This window comes from Archocentrus centrarchus, chromosome 16 (genome assembly GCF_007364275.1).
Source record: "Archocentrus centrarchus isolate MPI-CPG fArcCen1 chromosome 16, fArcCen1, whole genome shotgun sequence".
NCBI lineage: Eukaryota > Metazoa > Chordata > Actinopteri > Cichliformes > Cichlidae > Archocentrus > Archocentrus centrarchus.
The window spans coordinates 15806551-15829120 of NC_044361.1; the positions used below are offsets into that span (position 1 = coordinate 15806551).

General features: G+C 38.8%; 1 protein-coding gene across 7 annotated transcripts in view; it reads right to left on the reverse strand.

Moving 5' to 3' along the window:
• cobl (cordon-bleu WH2 repeat protein) overlaps nt 1-22358 on the reverse strand; it is a 53274-nt gene extending 30916 nt beyond the window's left edge. Inside the window, exons 1-8 of one of the 7 annotated variants that reach the window (XM_030750319.1) lie at nt 22238-22358; nt 21845-21966; nt 12771-12965; nt 7877-8087; nt 5710-5938; nt 2824-2868; nt 2099-2187; nt 1740-1811 (exon numbers count right to left, since the gene is read on the reverse strand). In XM_030750319.1, the coding sequence (XP_030606179.1) occupies nt 1740-1811; nt 2099-2187; nt 2824-2868; nt 5710-5938; nt 7877-8087; nt 12771-12965; nt 21845-21873 (870 nt within the window). In that variant the 5' untranslated portion in view covers nt 21874-21966; nt 22238-22358. Of the gene's footprint in view, nt 1-1739; nt 1812-2098; nt 2188-2823; nt 2869-5709; nt 5939-7876; nt 8088-12770; nt 12966-13975; nt 14130-21844; nt 21967-22206 lie in introns of those variants that run through there. The other 6 variants (XM_030750320.1, XM_030750318.1, XM_030750322.1 and 3 more) reach the window with 6 other exon arrangements.
• Between the last annotated feature and the right edge of the window lie 212 nt (nt 22359-22570).

A 22570-nucleotide genomic window follows, 5' to 3' on the forward strand; every position in this document is an offset into this window, starting at 1 on the left:
CATATCTTCTGGTTTTGTCCTAAATTAAGTTTATTCTGGGAGGAGATATTTGACGCTCTTAAAGCAATTTTCAGAAGAGATGTTCCAAAACCCCCCTAGTGGCAGTATTGGGAGAAATATCTGAGGGAATGAATAGGAAGGCTGACAGATATCTTCTAAATATATTGCTCACAGCAGCATTGAAATGCATAACCTTTAGATGGCTAAAACCAGAGCCCCCCACATATAACATATGGATTCAAAAAGTTTGGGATATTTATTTAATGGAGGAAATCACATACTCTCTAAGGTTTCAAAAACCAAATACACGGTGGAGCCCTGTCATGCCCTTATTAATACAGTAATATACTCAGAGGCCTGCCCCTTTGCATGCACTGTACACTTTTGGACCGGTAAAAAATACCATTGTGAACAAGAATGTGTGACCCAACCTACCTCAAAGAATTATCTTTTATTGTTGTTTTGTTTCTTTTTGCTCTGCTTTGTTTTATACTTCTCGTCACTTTACCTTTATTATTGTATTGTATTCATTGCTATAACCTTTGACAACTCTATTGTTACCTTGCCTTCCTTCGCCAATTTCTAACGTGGAATGTTTACAACTGCAAGCGAAGAATGTAACTATGGAACAATGTCATTATTTGTGGCTAAAAATAAATAAAAATTAAGTTTAAAAAATAAATAAATAAATGAAGAAGGTGGCCATGCTAACTTTATGGCTGAACTTTCCACTTTTGTTCAGAGACAAAATTACATAAATTAGGATCAGTTGGACTTTCTTTGTTAACCCACTAATTATACAGTGAACAGATGTTGCAGAACTGTTTTTAAAGGCTCATATGAAAATCAGCTAATGTGATGGGCTCTTGTGACACAGGCCTCGTCCAACAGAAGAGGTCCAACCTAACAGATCCTATCAAAATTTATTATAGACGAGAATATAGAGAACATCTGTAATGTGACATTCTTTTAAAAACAGAGCAAGCTCATTGGACGGAATGGCATCAGATCTTCAGCTGCTATACAACAAACAGACAGGATATGGACATAATAAAAGGAAGCCTCCATCCATGGGATGAAATTTAATATTACTGACCTGCAGTCATGGATGGATTATTGTGACCACGGGCCCTGGACACAACCTTTCCATGGGTTCTTGCTACCTACTCATGCAAATAGTAGGCACTGCACATGCCCTTCTTAAGCACACTGAGTTTTGTTGCACAAAACAAGGCGACTTACAAGCCTATTTATACTTTACTGCTATTCTTTTACATCACAACATATACAGCATAAGGAGTCAAACACACACTACAACCTAAAGCACCAACTTTCTTCTGGTGTTGTTTGATCAGCTCCTAAACCTTTCTGACTCAAAGGCCATAAGTGATAAGCTGCTCAGGCGTGTAGGTGTTACCCTGAGTTAATCTCTAATCCCGGATTTTTGCAAAAAGGGCCATTCTCCTTGGCAGGCACCAACAGGAAGCATCCAATAGTCTTAACTGTATAAGTTAGGAAAATGTTGAATGTAATCCAAAATCAAGCACCTTTTCCATCTACAGGTGATGTCAGATGACGCAGGTGTGGCAGCACTAGCAATGCTGCTCTACCACTAACACTTGTTTCAAAGTCCTCCTGTCAACTTGGGCTAGCAGCGTTAGCATCCACGATAACATTCTAATAAAAATCCCATTTTAATTTCCCTTTGGGACATTGTGAGAATTGTTAGAAATACTTACATTGAACTGTGCATCAGTGTTTTGAATTATTTTATCATCACAGTCATCCATGTCCACGGATGTTGTCTCTGTCTGTAAATGGAAGGCACAGCTAACATGCAGCATCAAACTATTCAGCCATGCATTTAGCTTGCCTCAGTTATCAGTTAGACTAAGTTTGAATGGCATATGATGTTAAAGGTTAGTTTGTAAATTACTTCACACAATGATTTTTCTAATGGTACTTGTCCAAATAAGTCAATGCAAGACTATGTGCACAGTAGTAATGACATATCCATACTGCTTTTTTTAATTTAATAATTCAGACACACATTTCCTGCAGCTTATTGCCCAAATACAGCAACAGGAACGAGTCTTACCTTGGATTTCCTCCTGCTAAATTGAAAGATACCCAGGAGGCCTTTTTTTCCTGGTCTGTCCAAACTGGTAGTACTGGAGCGAACTGAGTCTAAAAAAAGTAAAACAATTGCAGGAGGAGAAAGTAATGTCAGCACCTTATAATAAAAGGAAGGGTTAGGTCAAACCTTTTCTGAGAAATTTTAGAACAAAGGACAGACACATTATTTCTGCATGCATAGTGGTTTTGACCTGGCAGTCGAGTCTAAAAAAATCACTCTAAATCCTCAACTTTGTATCAAAATGTTACTTTATAACATTCTGATTCTCCTCAGCAGGGGGAGCTGCAGCTTTATTTTTTCCAAGGTCCACCACTATCTAACCTTCACAATCAACTAAGCAGTAAGTAAGCATATGTTGTGATAACACTACTGGCTCAAGGACAGAGGAGGAAGGTTAACTAACCATCAAACATTTAAGGCATAATACTCAGTTTGGGTTCTGAAAAAGGCAGAAGCAAGCCAAGATAATAATGAAGCCTTTGAAAATTATAGGCACTGATTATATTCACGCAGGTTATCAAAAGTACATAAAGCAACAAGTTATTTCTTTTAAGACGGTTGGTTAATGGTTAATATCCAATGCAGCAACAAAGCAGGGTTAAAAAGCCAGCAGCAGTACATTGGGTTAACAACTACATGTATTGAATAGTGCCAACACTGAGACAAACAATACTCATGACTAATACCTGTGTAGTTAAGCGCAGGGGCAGAAGCCATTTTAGGCTGGAAAACTGGAAAACATGACAAGGTTTAAAAACACAGAATGTCATTAATGCATAACTACATCACAGAGCTGCTGTGTTTGTATTTTGGTTGCTTCACAACACAGCCGATACACTGTGTAACTAGTGGCGTAACAAGAGGAAGTAATTTTTATACTTTTATACTGCCGCACAATAATAAAACTAAACCACGTTACTACTACGTCTTCAAAAGGGTAGCACACTGTGTAAAATGTAAATGAAAACAGGATGCAATGATTTGGAAAGGATTTAAACGCTACAATTTAATGAAAATGTTTCAAAACTCTGAATGCTGAAACATAAATGTTGCACATTTTTAAGGTTTAAAGGGAAACTGAGTTTGCCGAGTCCTCTGTGTAGCCTTGTTGAATACCAAGATCTTGCACAAGAGTGCTTGACCATAAAAATGAAATAATGTTCTCAATGTTCCCTTGTTGTATCACTTGAGACCAGAAAATACAAGCGTTTTATTGTGAAATCACAAGAGCATCTATAGCTATAAATATCAGTGGGTGTGGACTAGCACTCAGTAAACAACCATAGCACAAGATATTTGATCATATTTCAACCTCATACTAGATGAAAGATCACAAATGCCCCTCAGGCAAATTATGAATTAATACAAAGACATTACACGATTCATGAAAGCTCACTGTTTTAGCCATTGTATTTGCAGGCCAACAGCACACAATGTGAGACAACAGCTGGGCAAGCCAAAGCACCTGGCAGTATCCATGATTCTTTATTGGCTTTAATTTCACACCAACCAGATGGCACTTTTAATTCTAATATGGTTATTTCTACAAAAGAGCATTATTTAACACAGCAAAACATTTTTTTCTTACACCTAACCTACAAATACACTGATTATCTTATCCTTTAAAAGTCTCACGCGGGCACCTGGGCGGCTTAGTGGTGAAGCCAGCGACTACATACATATGCCGCATTGCAGTGCGGGCGGCACGGGTTTGAGTCCCGGCCTGTCACCAATTTGCCCACGTGTCTTCCCCTGTATCTTTCCCTCATTTCCTGTCTCTCTCTCTGCTGCTGTGGCCAAAAAAAAAAAAAAAAATCTCATGCAAGTCTGAAGAGATCTGTAGTCATTTTACAGTGACTGAATCCCAGCAGCTACAGTTGCAATATATAAGATTTAGGTATGTGTGTGACAAGTCAACTAGACACACCAGGAAAACTAGTCGGTTAAATATATTCTCCTTCTTCTACAACATCAGTCACCTGATGGTTGTGATGCCACCTGCCACAAATTGAATGGGGCTACAGTCCTGACAGAGTTCCGGTTACAGGAAGTTGTAAATGAGCGAGGTGGACAGTAAGCAGCTGATAGATGCATAAACCAGAACGGTTCCAGTACTTGAGCTGCTGTATGTCTACGATGTCAGCATAAAGTGGCATATAACTACACAACCGAAGTGATGTGCAACAACATTCTGCACAGCAGTGTGGACACTAGCCTGCAAGGAAGGAGGGCTACTGGTGCCACAGACAGGAAACTAATCTGACATCCTGTGACTGCATAGCTGTTTAACACTTGAAACATTACACATGGCACAAAGTACCAGTTTCAGCGACATCTAAAACAAGATTTGACTATCAAGGAATGAGATTAAGACTTTCATGTTGCTCTTAAATACACATGCAATATTTGTATGGCCATTGTTTACCCAGGGTCCATCTGATTATGCTCGGTTCTGAATGTTTTCCATGGTTATATTTAAACTGAAACATTGTTTTTCCCCTTGATGAAGGCCTGTATGCTGAAATGCGTTGGAGTTTTAGGTTAAATAAAATGTTGCCATGAGGTTAAAGCTATTTTAATTTTATATGCAAAGAGAGTGCCTTGGAATTTTTTGATATTTTAGCTTATATGTGTGTCTTCCAAAGTGCACCTCAAATGTAAGTGTCTTGAATTCAGCAAGTGTTCCTTCTCGAAACAATTTGAATCCATAAAACAATCAAAATGCACTCAAATTATCTACACAATGTGAAAATTCAACAGCTGAGTTATAACGTCAAAGACAACTACAACACATATACTGAAGACGGACTTACTGACCAGACTAGGCCAACTCGCACCCATAGACAGAATAATAGATGGACAGCTTGCCAGTAGTCAATGTGCACGTGCCTTAAACACACATTCTTTCTAATGGCCAGCAAGGGGCAACTCCTGCAGTGGCAATACAGTTTCCAGTTTGTGAAGAAGTCTATGGAAAAACAGGTATTGGCTCCATTTCTCTGTTGCCTCGGTAAACACTTTCCTGAGGACTTCTTATCGCTTAAGTTCATTTTGTAAATTATGATTATTTATTTATTATCACATGCAGTGGTTAGCTTTGGCTTTGGATCTGTTGGAAATCTCTTATTGCATTTACAGTAGTGAGGTAACAAGTTCTTATCAACTCCTATCTTCTTGTCAGCTGCTCTACCTCCTATCTACAGATTAAACTCTGTCTCACCAAAATATGGCAAAAGAGAGAAAAACCGTAAACTCTTATTAAAAATCAATTCCACAGCAAGAAATGCCATCTTTCCCTCTCATGTTTTGTAGCCACTGCAAAGAGTGTAATGGTGTACATATGGACAGTGGCATTTGTGTGAGACTGTGTTGCTTCTCCATCAGAGCGTTACTCGGGTTAATAAATGAATACTTCTACACTCAAAGTCCGGCTAAGGAAAAAAAAAAAAGTAGCATCAATTAGGATCCGTATCATCTTGTGTGCTACTGTGAAAACAACAGTGACAGATATTTGACATATTGCACCTTTAAAGAAATGCAAACAGAAATTAGATCAGGTAGTTAAGCTTTACCTAGCCTCTGATCATGAACGTAGAGATCCTTGAGCCCTAGTTCTGTCAGAGATTTGTCCAGCGGTAGCTCGTGGTGACTGACGCTATCCTTCAGCAGCAGGACACGTGCAGGGTCAAACTCACACTTGTCACAGATGACTGGTATCAGAGCCTGGAGAGGTACCAAGGGGTTGACCCGTACCACGGCCTTCTGGTTGCCGTGGTAGTTCACCATCAAGCGCACAGTTTTCTGATACATAGAGGGGAGAAGGACAGAGAACATCAGACACCCAAACAGCTGGATGAGATTAAAAGGTAATAAAGGAGCACTATTTAATCATTCAACAAATCTTTGATATCCAGTTGCATAAAAGAGATCATCTGTTTTTTTTTTTTTTTTTTAAAAGGTACTGGCTACAGTACTAAGACAAGAAAAAGGATGGCATAGTTAATGGAAAAAATAACAGAAATATTACTGACTGATAAAATACAGATATGCTAGCCCAAAGACAGATGCCATGAGGCTGACTAAAGTGAATGAACTGTAGGAAAAAAGGAATATAAATCAACTGTATTTACAAAAAAAAAAATAGCAACTATAACTTTATTTTTTTTATTTAATGTTTTGTTTACAGTTTGATTTTCTTATAACATAGAATAAGTCAGATGCAAAATATGTAGGAAGACACAGAGAGAATGGCACCTTCAATAATAAAGGAAAAAGAAATAGAGAGAAATAAATCACAACAATTCTACCACAGTGCTGCTTGTCAGCCTCTTTCTTCAATGTGCCAGGCTTATCAGCATATTGTGGAAGAACACGTTTCTGCCAAAATGTTATAATTTACCCGATTATCCACTGTATATGAAAATGCTTGGTAGGTTGACGGTCATAGGTTTTAAAAATCAACAGTGTATTTAAGCTTGGGCCATGTGTATAAATTTTGTGTAACAAAGTCTTCATCTAATACGGTCAATAGTTAGGCTATAGATGGTTAAAATACTCCTGACAGAATATCAGAAGGATAAATGCACTAACAAACAAATGTCCCACCTTGGGGACAATAATAGGTCTGTCCAATTAAGCCACCAAAAATGAAACCACTGATAATATAATGTAATATTACAATAAGGTACTAAACTGCAGCATATGTTTACTTTGTTACTATCTGTATTTCCGTTCAGCTTTTATTCTCCATGAGAAACAAGACACACTCAGCTATATTCAAAGCTTCCTTCTGTTTAATTATTGTTCAGTGAATCAATGTAGTTACTTCTGACAATTTTATAGGTCTACTAATCTTCAAGTTTGCATTTTAATGAAGTTTGTTTGTTTCTTACATTTTGTACACCTCATTCATATCAATGAAACACATTTCAACAGCAGTGTGAACTGCTTCTTCCAAAATGGTCATTAAGCTCAATTAATGCAGACAGAACATTATGACTTCCATAAATGTAGACTATTCATATTAAACTGCATTCTTTTTAGCTGGGTACATCAATTGAGACAAGCAGTTTCATTTGACCTGTTCGGACTGGTTGCATAAAGAGAAGATGTGAGATAAAACAGAGAAGAGGAATGACTGACAGTGTTGTCTGAAACAGCGTCAGTCTCTGGCCTGAGGCCAGGTGGGGTCAAAGGGAGAGAGAGCAGCCAGTGAGCCCTGAGAAGAGCAGAGAAATAATGCATGGTAACTAAAGGTAAGGTACTCATCAAATATTCAAACTGTAGGAGGAGAGTGAAGGAGAAGACAAGAAAAGGCAGAGAGAAAGAGACCGATGCTGAATAGAATAAAAAGCTCAGGCAGTTTAGTAAGACAGAAACGGCACACTTAGGATTAAAACCAGTTTTTAAAAACTGACTCCAAAATGTTGGTCAGTTTGATACCAGCCAACTTCCTACCTTTGTAGTAGCCCTTAGCGGATTCACTGGCCTTGCTTTCTACCAGTGGTCAGTGATAAAAGGTAGAGAGGGGAGGGACAGGCATTACATAAGGCTTGTAAAAAGCTTCAGTGCCTGCACAGTTGATTTGTGAAGACACGAGATTAAATGTTTGTGCAGTCAAAACAACACAAATGCAAGCCAGGTTTGTAGGTTTTAAATATGCTGCGACAGTATAACTTCCAACATACAAAGTACACATGATAAAAAGATGAGGTAGATCACCGTGTCACTGCAACTCACCTCTGGCACTTTGGGTGCTGGTCTGCGCGCCACTTTCTCCTCCAAGACTTTGTCCTTGATAAGCACACAGGCCACGTTGAGGGAGCCCAGTAGCGCGTTGGGCTTGAACCCCAAAGAGTGGCCCTCAGGAGACAGAACCTCCAAGGTGTGCAGCGCTGGATTCAGGCGGTAGCGACTACACAGCTCGACCAGCAGGTCCATGAGTGCTTTACTGAGAGAGGGAGAAAGAGAGACACAATAAGAGTGAGAGGGAAAGTATATGTGCGTGTGTGTATGTGTGTGTGTGTGTGTGTGTGTGTGTGTGTATGTGTGCGTGCGTGCGTGTAAGAAAGAAATGCAGAAGGAGATGGGAAGAGAAAGAAAAGGAGGAAGGACAAAAGATAGGGTTACAAAGTCTACGAAGCTTACCTCCACTAAAGAGAACAGAATGAAACAATGCCACACTCTCACTTGATCCACTTAAAATTGTTAGACACAAAGGGTGTTATTTTGAACAAAGTTATTTTCACAGACAATATATATATTGATTTTGATATGAACATTCATCTTAATTCTTTCAGTACAAATACTTCTTAGTTATTTTGGGCTGATTGTATAACAGTGACACCTAACTTAATCTCACAAAATACTGACTGAAAAAGAACACACTGTATGTGAAGTAGATCTAAAACCTGAACACACTGAAAACCCTTAAGAGCCTTTCAAAACAACAACAAAAATGTTAGCGACAAAGCACTGTAGCATAGTGAAATAATGCATTTGTCATCCATTTATGTCCATTGCTTTGTGTGTCTGCTTGGGTTGCAGGGCTGATGTGGACGCCTATAATACTACTTGTCAATCCTCACATAAAGAAACCTAGAAACAGTCTCCAATGTTTTCTGGGAACAGCGAGATCAGATGACAGAACTGAGAGAGATACCACTACAAAGAGCACCATTGACAATCACTAACAGATTACATAGACTGCAACTAAAACCAAAAACAGACTCAGTGTCCTTGTGCTTCTTGAGATGCATTTATAGATTCATCCAAAACATGTCAAAAACATAATATCTGTAAGTAATGGTTTACTTTAGTGCTGAATACATACCTCCCTGGTTCATTTGGGGTCATATTTATACATGCTCTGGTCAAGCATATATGGTCAAGCATATATGTTAAGCTGTAGTTTAAAGTCCCTATCATGAATATTTAAAATGTAATGAATTACATTACAAGGATGAACGGGACATCGAGATAATTAAATGTAATAATGCAGTCATAAAACCATAGTCATAATGTAAATATGAGCATCATAACAAAGCACACAACCAGCTAAAGAAAACAGAAGTGAGGGAGAAAAACACAATTTGGTTTGCCTGAAAAAAAAAAAAAAAAAAATTATATAAATATATATATATATATATATATATATATATATATATATATATATATATTAGGGGTGGGACTCGATTAAAAAAATTAATCGAATTAATTACAAGCTTTGTAATTAATTAATCGAAATTAATCGCATTTTAATCGCATTTCAGTATTTGACATGAGAAATATTAATTTAAGATTAGTTGATGAATAAATCAATATACATGAGCTTAAACTTCAAAATTTTGTTTATTTTCCCACCAGTCTACTACACAGACCAACGAAGGGTGGAAGTGCTCCTGTGATAAGCAAACACCTGAAATTAAAGTTAAGCATCATAACTGGATAGTTTTATTCAACATTAATGTCTCACTTGTTATAGTTGGAAATTAATCATTCTCTCAGCTGTATTCCTTGATGTTGAAATGTGTTATGCTTGTTTTAACAGCCTATTTTGAATTAAAGACTTAAAATTAAACCACAAAAAGGAGAAAAAGTTCGTTCTCCGTTTAACAGCTGCTTTTACACAGCTGTGCTTCGCATTCACGGTTGCTAGGCGACATGAGCTACGCAGAGGTGACGGCAGGTGATATGAAGGCTAACCGCTCACTTCCGGCCTTTGTGGTGTTCGTGGGCTACGAAAGACGTGGGCCGGGTCCTTCGCAGGATGCGGCCCCTAATTTGGACATTGTGCGTCGATATAATCTGTATGCCGGGAACTCGCGCACTGAGAAACGTTCCACGGTGCAAAGTGCGATTAAAATGCGTTAAAATTTTTATCGCGTTAATTTCCCCATAATTAATTAATCGAAATTAACGCGTTAAAGTCCCACCCCTAATATATATATATATATATATATATATATATATATATATATATATATATATATATATATATATATATATGTAATATCTTGTAATATCTTGTGCAACTATTTTCGAATATAAAAAAAATATATAAATGAATAAATGCAATAAACAAGTAATTGTTTTTAGAAGCGTTTAATCATCCACAATCACCCAGTGCTGACTGATTATGGTAAAAATCATAATCCCAGTTTATTTTTGTCAATACTGAGATCATGATTATTTAATGATGGTTACTCGACTTTTGTGAAACAAGTTTGTGCTTTCAGAGAGAGGCAAAAGTGCATCATTGCAAAGGAAAAGTTTGCACTGGATTTCTAAAAAAAATGGAGCACCAATGCAATATGCACAATAATAACTGATTTAATTTTGAATATCTTATTTTTACTAACACCAACAACAAAAAAATGCATTTGAAAATAAAATGCTCTTAAGTGCACAGTCCTAAATTCAACAATTTATCAGTGGATAATGATATGGCAATGTAGATCCAATCCCAGTGTCCAAACTTTCTGAGTCACCAACTTAGAGTATTCCTGTTAGGACTGCAAAAGATTAGGACTCTCAAACTGTCAATTTAAAAAAAAAAAAAAAAAGCCTCAGACTTTTTGATGCCTTTTTGAGGCACGCCTTCCCTTAATCACAGGATTAACAAGGCACGACTGAAAGCATTAAAGAAAAAGTAGTAAATAATGGTGGGCTGTAAAAACAGAAGTTTATATGAGATCAGAAAAATGCAAAAATAGGCCATATTGCACACATAGTTTATTCAGCCACCATGTCTATTTTTAAGTAGACAGTTATCTCATCAAGTGACAGGTGTTTAAATGTGTTTAAGTGCACTAGCCATGAAGAAAGTAAAAAACAAAAAGTCCCAAAACCATAACAGTAAAATATGTTTTTGCATCATCATAGTAACATAAAATGATATGTTGCAATGAGCTGGCATATCCTTATTGATACTATTTTAAGTCCTTGTACTTAATCACTAACCAGGTGATGTAATTCTATGTACTTTGATCTTAGGATGAAGACTGTGACTGGGCTGGACTATCAGCAATTTCTGATATTGTTGTGTGCTTATCTTTTTGTCATAGCATCACGTTTTGCCATTTTAAGCAGTGTTGATAATATGACTATCTTATATCACACAAATAAATAACTTTGGCAAATTTGACCCCTCAAGCAACTCCTCTGGCACTCCGAGTCATTTGGCTCCTCACTGTCGTGATGCTGTAAAAAATCTTGGTGTCATTTTAGATAGCAATTTTAAAATGGAGAAGCAAATAAATGCTGTTACTAAAATCAGTTTTTACCAACTTAGAGTCATTGCCAAGGTAAAACCTTATCTCCCGCAGCAGGACCTGGAAAAAGTTCTTCATGCTTTTATTACTTCCCGCCTGGACTACTGTAATTCTCTGTATTTTGGCATAGATCAATCATCTGTGCGCCGCCTGCAGGTAGTCCAGAATGCGGCAGCTCGTCTTTTAACTGGTATAAAAAAGCATGAACACATTACCCCGGTCCTGTCATCGCTTCACTGGCTCCCTGTCCATTTAAGAATCAATTTTAAGATTTTATTGCTTACTTTTAAAGCCTTAAACGGACTGGCACCTTTGTATCTGTCTGAGCTGCTTCACAGTCACACCCCTGTAAGAGCTTTGAGGTCATCTAACCAGCTGCTCTTACAGAGGCCTAAAACCAGACTAAAACAGAGAGTAGATCGAGCTTTTGCAGCAGCAGCACCAAAGCTATGGAATCATCTACCTCTCCATATCCGCACAGCTCAGACGATACACACATTTAAATCTTTATTAAAAACACATTTTTTTTCCTTGGCATTTGACTGCAGTACTACCTCCTTTTAGACGATTGCTTCATGGTATTTTATGGTATTTGTTTTAAATGTTTTTAGTTGTTTTATGTTATTTACTGTCTTTTAATGTCTTTATTTTATTTATTTTTATTTATTTATGTATTATTATATATATATTTTATTCTATTTTTTATTTATTTATTTTTATTTATTTTTTTAATTTTATTTAGTATAGTCCTTGGGGTTATAGTTCTTGTACAGCACTTTGGTCAACGTCGTTGTTTTAAATGTGCTTTATAAATAAACTTGACTTGACTTGACTTGACTAACAATGCTCAATAAATTACAAAAAAATAGCCCTATATGACCTACTGAAATAATCTCAAGCAATGTCAAGCAGTTTGAAAAAAATATGAATTCCAGCGGTTCTACATGTTAAAGTTTAGAAAAACTCTATGCCAGTAATAGGATATATGAGTTTTCTAGTCATGAGTATTACAGAGACATCTGCTGGCGATACATTCTCTATAGTTGTTAAAAGAGTGCCTTGTTGTTCTATACCAGAGAGACATCCCCAATTTTCTGCCCCAGAGAAGATAACCTCATTAGGGACAGAGAGCATTAGCAGGTCAGCCATTGACTCTCTGGGACAAAGCCTGTGTTGGAAATTGGGATGGGACCCCTTGCCGAGGCCCCACTGGCACAGCAAACAAAACAGACACGAAAGCACCAGCTACAGATACAGATATATGGACATTTTATGGTCAAAGACTATGAGATTCATGAGCAAAACATTTAGCCGTAACACACATGACAATAATATGAAAAAAACAGGCTATTTTGTCTCACCTTCCATCCTCAGTTACATAAATCTGGTTCCCCTGAGGTAGGGTTAATTGTAAATCCACAGTGGGCCTCAGGATGTTCTCCTTGGCATCCATGCCTGATGTCCCTCCCCCATCAGGTGTAGTGTTTCTGAAGATGTGGCGTGGGGCAGGTTGAGGGGCTGGTGGTGGAGGTGGGGCATGGGCCTTCATCCTCCTTCTTGGTGATGACACAAGGACACACAAGTAGGAATTTTATTTCACTTTTAGGTGCAATTTTTAAAAAACTTCTTACTGACATTTATTAATTCTTGTGCAAAGAAATCATATAGCGTAAATACTTGTGTTTCTTCTGAGTCGTTACTGTTTTTAAATTGACAGCCTATAAAAACAATCCACTGCTACCACATCAGGGGCAGCTGGAATACTGAAGGCGACTTTCTATCTTCCTCTTTTTGATTGTGACAGAGACTTCTCGTCATTAAGATTACATAACAAACTACAGATATTCTAAGATGATCATTTTGGTAATCAAGATCATCTGCCCTTTTGCAGCTGTTGCCACAACAGGTTCCACAAATCTTCTAACCACTCCCTCTTCAGTATCACTCCTACACCCATTAACTCATATTTCTGAAAAATAACTGAAGTGTAACATAATCAGTGCCTGCTTTCAAACAGCATTCCAAAAGCAAATTATCATCCCTGCTATGACACAAACAATGCCCCTCACCCCTGGGGAAATTATATAAACACGTCCAAACATATCAACAATGTTATTAACAATAATCCAAAATTTAAACGTGTGGCAGTGTTACATTTTGCAACAGCAACTGAAACCATCTAAGAAAATTTGAATTTAGTTTTTTTCTTCTTAATTCAATTCACAGAAACATAGGAAGCCACAAAGTAATGAATCGGCTCAGGTGCAGACCGTACATTACCAAATGTGTTGAAAATACTTTTTTATGAAAACCACAACCCCCCCCGAAAAAGATAAAACCAAACTCAAACCACGCAGCTCCTTCGTGAGCCATGTGACAGATGTCAATGACAAGCTGCTTCTTGTGTGTTTGACCTCGGCTCAACATAAAGTGTACTTACCCTGATGGAGACGCCTGATTAGACAGTAACAGTTCAGTTCTCTCAGCAATGGCAAACTCCATATAATTAAGCACATACTCACTTTCTCAACAACCTTGGATAACAAAAGAAAAACATCCCACTCACATCATAAACAGTCCTTGTGCTGATTAAGTGTTCCGAACGTGTTATATATCAGATTGTTTTTAACTCTCGTTCCAAGGATTCTGCACACCCTCTAGGGAACGCGTGTGTATTTAAGTGTAGACTCAAAAGTTGTATAATCCACTGTTCTCAAGGTACCCTGCCCAGTACAAAGGCAGCGAAATAAAGGACATCTGAACACAGCACAGCGAGCAGACTCTAACCTGGCTGAAGTTAACCATTAACAGCTACGTCACATATCAACTAACTCGCCCAAAGGACTCAGAGTCCTGACTGACTTATTACCCAGTGCAGTGAGCATGTTTCACAGGAATGACAAACCATACATATGGGTTTGACATCACTGATCATCACCAAGTTCTGAGTCAAATCACAGTGCAGATCATGTTTAATTATTGAATGCAAACTCTCTGGCTAAACATGCACTTGAAATCACATGGTTTATTTACTGCAGAGAAAGAGTGGACTCACAGACCTGTAACTGTGAGAGACTTTTTGCATATTCCCGTTAGGTCTGAGTCTTTCAAGGTAAACAGCACTGGGCTCTGTGGAACTGTGGGACTGGGCCCTGGCCAGGCTTAACATAGTCAGCTAGTATCCTCCTCTCTCTTTTGCTTGCTGTTTGTCTCACCGTAACATTTCGCTCTCCCTCTCTCTCTCTTTCCCTCTCTCAAACATGTACAAAGAGTCTTTTAGGAGAAGCCTAGTCTCCCACAGAGTTAGAATGAGCGTAAACAGAGAGAAAGAGTGGGAAAGTAAAGGAGAACCAAGGAACGAAAAGCAAAAGGAAACCCTGCTCTGGCACAGGGGGGCAGTAAGTGCTGCTAGAGGGACTGAGTTACAATGCTCACACACATACACACCTGCGCACCCAGAAAAGGTTACTAATGGACCTTCAGAAGCTGTGAGTTCCTTTTACTTGACAAAACAGTGTTAACAAGGTTAGATTTCTTTTGCTGGCCTCTATTAAATTCTTTAAAACTTCACTGTCTACAATACTTTCTGCATAGGAGCAAACAATAAAAATCTATAACAATGTATTTATATATAAAAAAATTTTGTTGATACAGCAGTATCAGAAGTTTTTAACTCTCTGAAAGTCTTTATGGACATTCATCCCAAAATTTCAACATCAGCTGCGCTCTTGTCTGTGGTGTATGTGAAACTTGAACATATACAGCTATTAAAAAAATGATCAGATGATACACAAATAAATATTTAGCAAAGAAAATAAACATGCTCTTGCGCCATCTACAGAATACACATTTTTATTCCATTTTTAATCTGTTACCTGAAACCTCTCACATACTGTATTCTCACTGAAGAGCAGGCACCTGGGAAGTGCAGGCCGAGACACTGCCAACCAGTCAGCTGCTTTTCTGCCTGTGTGCGAGCCTCTTTAACAGATTAGCCTCAGTGTCTGGATGTTTCTTTGTTTAAACTTACAGTGTGTGTTTAAATGTCAGTCTACATCCTCCATAACCTGAATACAACTGTGCTCAATCTTGATCGAGGCACCTGGGTTAAATCCTGCTTGAATGTAAAAGCAGGACTTTGTATGATGGCACACTGTGAAATGCAAACACTGCCAATACATGTACAATGTAAATCCATATAGGTCACGGTAAGATTAGTCTTGTTTGGCAAAAAATTGTATAATACTGAATACACACTGGAGACCACCTTTGTTTTCTTTATAATGGAGCCTTGGTTCAATTCCACCCTTGCCCATTTCCTGCGTGTCATTCCCTCTCCCTTCTTTCCTATCTGGTCTACTGTCCTGTCCAAAATAATGGCACCTAAATACAACTCTTTAAAAACACAATAAAAAACATTCCAACTCCTCTGTTGCATTGTGGTCCGTCGCCAGTGTTCACCTCCAATTGTGCACTGGACACAGAGTGAACAGCGCACATCCGGGACACGTCTCCCTCCACACATGCATCCAGTCAGCAGCATACCCTCTGAGTGTGGTAGTGTCCCCATGGCAACCTATATTTACACCACTTGACTGCAAAAGAGGGCAGATCTTAGTCCAGTAGCAGCTGTGGACTTGGGAGGCATGCACACCCAGGGTGAGTGACCCGGAGAAACGCAAATGAACAAGAGACATAGTGTGAAAGACTGAAATTAGACACATGAACCCGGCAAAGTATTTGTTTGCAGTTGCTAGTCACAAAACCTTCTAATTCAGCCTTGTCTTGACGCTCATATTACTAGCCACGTGCTTACAAACCCCACCCCATTGCAATGTCAAGTAAACCGACTCTGGAAATGCCAGCTTGAGCCTCTATTCACAGCCTCACCACTGCCCCTGTCACTACAGCCACTACAAAGTTAGTTAGTTTAATGAGCCTTAAGATTTACAGTCTGGTTAAAAAAACAAAAACAAAAACTGTATTTTACAATTTACAAGACAGTCAACACATGGAAAAAAGAGGCACAAATATTTAACACTGCAGAATGTAGAATGAACTAAGCGGAGGGCACCCCATACAAAAAGCTAAAACATTGCTGTAGCTCACAACAATTCATTTAATTTCCTGACCTGACGAGTTTATTACGATGCATTCACTTCGCTTCAGTTCCAGTCTTTGCTAAACAACAACAAAAACAAATGTGCTGCCATGGCAACAGCTATCTTTAGACTTGAGCTGATAAATCATATCAGATTTTATTGCGATTCATTTGCCCAAATGCAAAAATTTGACTAAATTTGCATACACGCTATATCAGCATCACATACTATAAAAAAAAAAACCCTGAAAAGTAAGTTTGAGGTAGCAGTGTTTACATGAAGTTCATTTTTCTTTTGCACGGAACTTGAATTTACCCGATTATCAAGTGACGACTTCTCTAAAAGAACCACAGTAAAGCTCTGCACAGTCTGATCAACAAGTGTGCAGGGACAGTAATAACCCAAGGGAGAGAAAAAAAAAACACACCACAGGTGCTAAATGATTTGTACTCATTGGGATCAATTAGCTTGCTTACCCTCCTAAACAGTTATCTGCAGGTTTTACGGGATCTAACACAATAACTTCAGATTGAGTAGGCAATCTCTTTTCTCTTTTCTGTCCTCTTCTCTTTTGACATATATAGTAATCACGTCTACTTGTGACCAGTGACTAAGAGGCATGCTGTAAACAGTGTAGCACAAAACATGTACCAAGACAACCATGCTTCTCCAAATACAGAAACAGGAAGATGGCTTAACAGACCGTCTGCAGAGCTGGAAAAAAGCATGCCTATTTTCCTTTAAGAAGCCTCATTTGAACAAATATGAACTAACCTAATCCAAGAGGCACTTCACTGTACTGCAGCTAAAGAGTGGTAAAGCTCATGGGTGCCAAACAGGCCGACAGAAGTGAAAGAACAAAAGTAAATGGATAATAAATGGCTAGTAAGAGGGAGAGAAGAGGGAATAACAGGTAGCACAAAGCCTCATGTGGAAGGAGAACAGGAGGAAAAGAGACATGGGTAAATGGGTGGAGTAGAGAGGAAAGAGAGATGGAATGTAGAAGCACAACAGCAGGAAATAATAATTAGTTTATTCTCTATTCCCTAAGCTGCTGCTTGTTCAATTAGACAGAATTCCTGCTGAAGTGACAGGAAGAAAAAGCACTTATGTTGCAAATATTACCAACACCGCCTTCACTGTGGGGGGCACCCCAGATTCATTTAAACTGACATAAATAACAAGGCGAATCAGTGTAAAGCATCAGCAAAATTAAAATGTAAAATATTATTTCACAGTATTTGTGTGTGTGTGTGTGTGTGGGGAGGGGGGGTACAAAAGTTTTCATTCATAACTTTTAGCAGACAGTCATGCCTTAAAGGCAGGAGTCCCTCCTGATACCCTTTATGTGTTTAAAAATAATTTCTTAAAAATGTCACATGTTGGTAAATTACTGATATGATTGCAGGTTATACTTTAGTTTTCTCTGCAAAGGAAATAAAAGCTAGGGGAAACATTACGAGGTTAAAACTGTGAAAAACCATTTAAACTTTACGCTCGACTACCTCTTGCTTTATCACTTCAGTTACACGAATCCGCCCGGCTTTACTCGCACACATGCGGTCCGTCTGTCTTCCTCTTGACAAACACACATACCAGAGTCACTAACATATGACAGCAGGCTTCCAGAAATAAATCTGAGTACTGCATAACAGCTGCATAATACAGGGAGATACAGTGTACTCTAGATACTGTCAAATATACAAGCACTACTTTGTTGTAAGGTGACTGTCAGTGCTTCTTGTTTGCAGAGGGGCAGAGGTTGGCAAATGGCAGAGAACAGAGTGGATAATGTAGTGGGCCTAAGGAGCACAACAGTTTATAAATAGGGCCAGTCTAGATGTCTGAAATGTCACTGATATAACGAAGCATAGCATGAGTGCTGCCTTGATAGTACACTGCCCAAGGACCTACTAATTTCATCCTACTGTGCTCGGCCTTGTAAAATACAGCTGTTTTTAATTAAAGGAGTCGCACTTCCAGTTTATTTATTTAATAAACAAACTACTTAACATACAGATTATATGTCAATTTTGTGCTATTGATCAAATATATCCCATCTGTGTGTGCTTTGGTCAAGTGTTTGTAGTTACAGAACACGGCTTGCAGAAGCACTGCATCCACACCCTCTCTATTTTAAACGGGATGGCCTGAGAAGTGGATGCAGACATTACCAGATACATTCTGCACTACTGCCAACAACACATAGCCTCAAATGCAACCGTCTCTTTCCTATCTCAGCTTTCATGAGAGTTAAATTTAACTCATCATAAAAATAACCCTAAGATTCCAGCTGTGACCATGTACGCCCTTTGCTGAATATGCATACAGTATAGCCTTTGGCGCAAGGAGAAAAAGGAGGGAACTCCCTTAGTCAGCAGTGTTTGAGCTAGTGGCCGACCACATGGACCTTAATATTTTGTAAAGTGGTTGCACGGGTTGGAAAGGTTGTGTCTGTTTCTGTCTAAAAATCGTTTGAGACACCAGATAGGAAAAGACATACGCTAGCTTAAAATACTCTGTCTCTAAGTAAGTCATAAAGTTGTATGTACCTTGAGACACACGGTATTCAAATACTATGCAAACAGTAAGTTTTAGCTCAGTGGACACAGCTTCAAATTAATGAATTTAGACTGAAGCTACTTGGTGAGGTCTCTCTTTCTATACAGCACTTACTAGTCCACACAGACATCCACATATATCAGCACAGGCAGTGTGGCAGTCAGTAATTTCCTCTGTGTGCATGTGGTTAAATGGACACTTATTTGTAATGCCATACTGCACTTATCTGCAATATCTGCCAACCCCATCTCCCTGTGGGTGTGTCTTAAAAATAGGGACAAAAACAACAACAACAAAAAAAAAACTGCAGACGCGTTTAAAATGTGTGAGCCACCAGCGATGAAACAGATGGCAGCACAAATCTGGATGTCGAAGGTGGTAAGGCTGTTTTATTTTTTCGGCTCTTTGCTCTTTGCACATGAGGCCCTCTGAGCTGGTAATAAGTGGGAACAAATGTGAGGTTTGGGTGGATGATTCTACCAGGGAACTGAACCATGCGACCAACGTAAACTTGCAAGGTTCTGACGTCACAAGAAAAGACAAAAGAATGCTTATTAAATCTATACCAGTTCAGTAAAACACTTTGAAGACTGGAAAAACACAAGTGGGGAATGCTTGTGTTTTTGCTGTGGGGTTGCATACTAACCATAAGAACATGAAATAAAGTCATATTAAACAGACGCTTCTGGTCTCAGCCTCGCTGGACACACAAACAAGTACAGAGACAAACACTCACAGACACACAAACACCCCAGGTCCAGACATGCAGAGGAAAACACCAGTGTGCTAATTAAGACTTCGAGCAAAATTCATTTAACAAACACTGAAAAAGAGGGCGAGGTTAAGTAATGAAAATCCTTTTGCCTCAGATGAGGACACATGTTGCCAGATGTCCATCCTGACTTTTTATAACATTGATCTCACTGGGAAATCACTTGTTTCTGTTCTGCATCCATCGTTTATTACAGTTTCTTTAAAGTCTAGAACTAAGACTTCATTCAGTCTACCTTTCCACTGCTCCTGATAAAAACAGGCTTTGTAAGCACTGACACACATTCACATACACACAACACTGCTCAGATTTCAGTGGCCAGGTACAAAAGAATTAAAAAAAAAAAAAAGAAAAGAAAAGAAAAAGAATGAACAGTCTCTTCCCCACCCATTTGTCTGCTCAGTGGCCGTGCTGTGCGTTAATGCAGTTTTATGAGCTGTTTCACGAGGGCTGCACTGTGCAGTAAAGCAGCTACTCTCTGTGTGATGACGAAAGCAAGATCGCACAACAAAAGGAGCTGTCCAGGTAAATTTAAATGGAGAGAAATGTCACATACAGACCAGATAAAAAGGCACTTTGCTTCCACTGCCAGCTGACTCTGTGACCTGTCTACTTTATAATTTGGCCAACAAGCACTTCAGTGTCTGGAATCACTGTAATTAAGAGTATCTGGTTAAAGGAACCTTTACTTTAAAGGTCACAGTAAAAAAAAAAAAAGAGACCAAAACTTTATTCACCTCATCAACACTATCAATTGCTGCTGGTATTGCCCCTGAAGAATACCACATTTTACTGTTTATCTGATAGGGAGCTATTACTACATAAATACATTGCATAACTACAGAGCATGGACAATGGCATTTTTATGGCATCCCGCTGGATAAAAAGAATGAGTCATCTAATTTTGATCAGAAATGACGAGGTCAGCAACAGTGGCTCTCAAATACACAGGTATGACCATAATTAGCACCCAAGTGCCACATAATGATGCTGAGGTAGGGTTATTACTGCCCAGCGAGATGTTCACCAGGACATCGCACACTCATTTTCTTTTGACTGACTAATCATTAAAAAAAAAAAAAAAACATTCAGACAATGATCTCAGTTATGTTCACATTATGACATATTATTAAAAACAAAGGCAGCTGAAGGCTATAATTTGACCTTTTATCTGTAGCAGACTGCTGCTGTTGTCATTTAGGGTTGAAAAACCTGACTTATCCCCTTATAAACACAACAACATGTGAAAGGCCATTCATATTTAGAGTCAGCGATGAGCTGTTTGGGATATTCTGGTGGTGTGTGCCCATAAATAAAGCCCTCACAGCATGGAGTAGTGAAACCACCGCTGCATCATGCTGCTCTACTATGGATCATCAGGTGCCATTTAGTTTATGTGTTGTTTCAGAGGGACAGATACACTCAGCTGCCAGCCCCACCCAAACGACACAATTAAAAGGACCCTGTGGAAAGTACAGTCTACAGTTGCTGCTGCTGTTGCTCCAGCACCAGATCTCCTTCGTTGTCTCGCCGCTGACCACCAAAGACACAGTTTTAAATGTGTTGTGGTCCCAAGCTGCTCATGTTTTTGTCTACGTGTGTGGCAAACAGACTCGGCTGCTGGAACAATCTCTGTTGTCAGTGCTGACTATAGGCTGTGTGTTACACCGGCCGGTCATTGCAACGGGCTGCAACCTTAGGGTATCCAAAATAATTAATTGTCGTGTAGTGATATTACCGTGATAATATCATCTCGGAACCTGAACATGATAAATAATAGCGTGTAATGTCGCGAGAATATCAGAACTGCGCCCATCATCAGCGGGCTTTATGGGTTTCATGCTAAGACTAGAAATAACAGGTCGCTAAGTTCGAGCTGATATTATTGCAATTATCCAGCAAGTTCGTTTCGTGTTACTAAACAACCAGTAGAAGAAAACACAAATTAAGCTGCTATTAATTTGTCTGTTAAAGGGTTGTTTTAAAATGAGCTACTTACCCTAAAGGCGGCTTTGAGGACGCACTCATCTCTGAGACGGTGTCCAACTTGAGATTAGCGGGGCTCCTTCCCAAAATGCGCTGTTCTTCAAACTCGGTGGCTATCCATGATTATGCTGTCACCTGCCAGTTTCAGCATCATACTTAAATTAATTTGCTGCCGTCAAGGTTTTTGTAATATAACTCTAACAATACTGGAAGGCTTACGTTAAAAAGAGAGAGAGAGAGAGAGAAAGTGTAACAGTGCACAAGTGACAGTGCGCAAAGATCAGTCAGTCTGCTATGACTTGAAGCATAACTGCCGCAAAGTGTCCCTGAAGGCTAGCTACGGCTGGATAATGCATACATGCTCACTGTATTTACCTTACAGTCAGTTACAGCAGAACAATCTTACTGAGTCATTGGCGTGGACTGAGTAACTTGTCAAATCCACTTGTTGTAATCTTCGTATTCCCCCCGCCTCAAGCTGATTTTCCCTTGCCCGTTGTCAAGTCAACTTAACCATTAAAAAAAAGACAACCGGAATATCCTTTCAAACTAAGAGCTCGTTTTTTTAAAAAAAAAAGATAATTTCAAAGTCTTCCCATTTTCTGTGTCTTTAACAAACCTTTATCTTGTCTCTAACGAGGGATATATTAGCTCCACAGAACACATCAACAGTACACCTGTGCTATTTGCCAAACTTTGCCGAGCGCGCTAACAGGCTCTGCAACGCTTAAAGACTCTT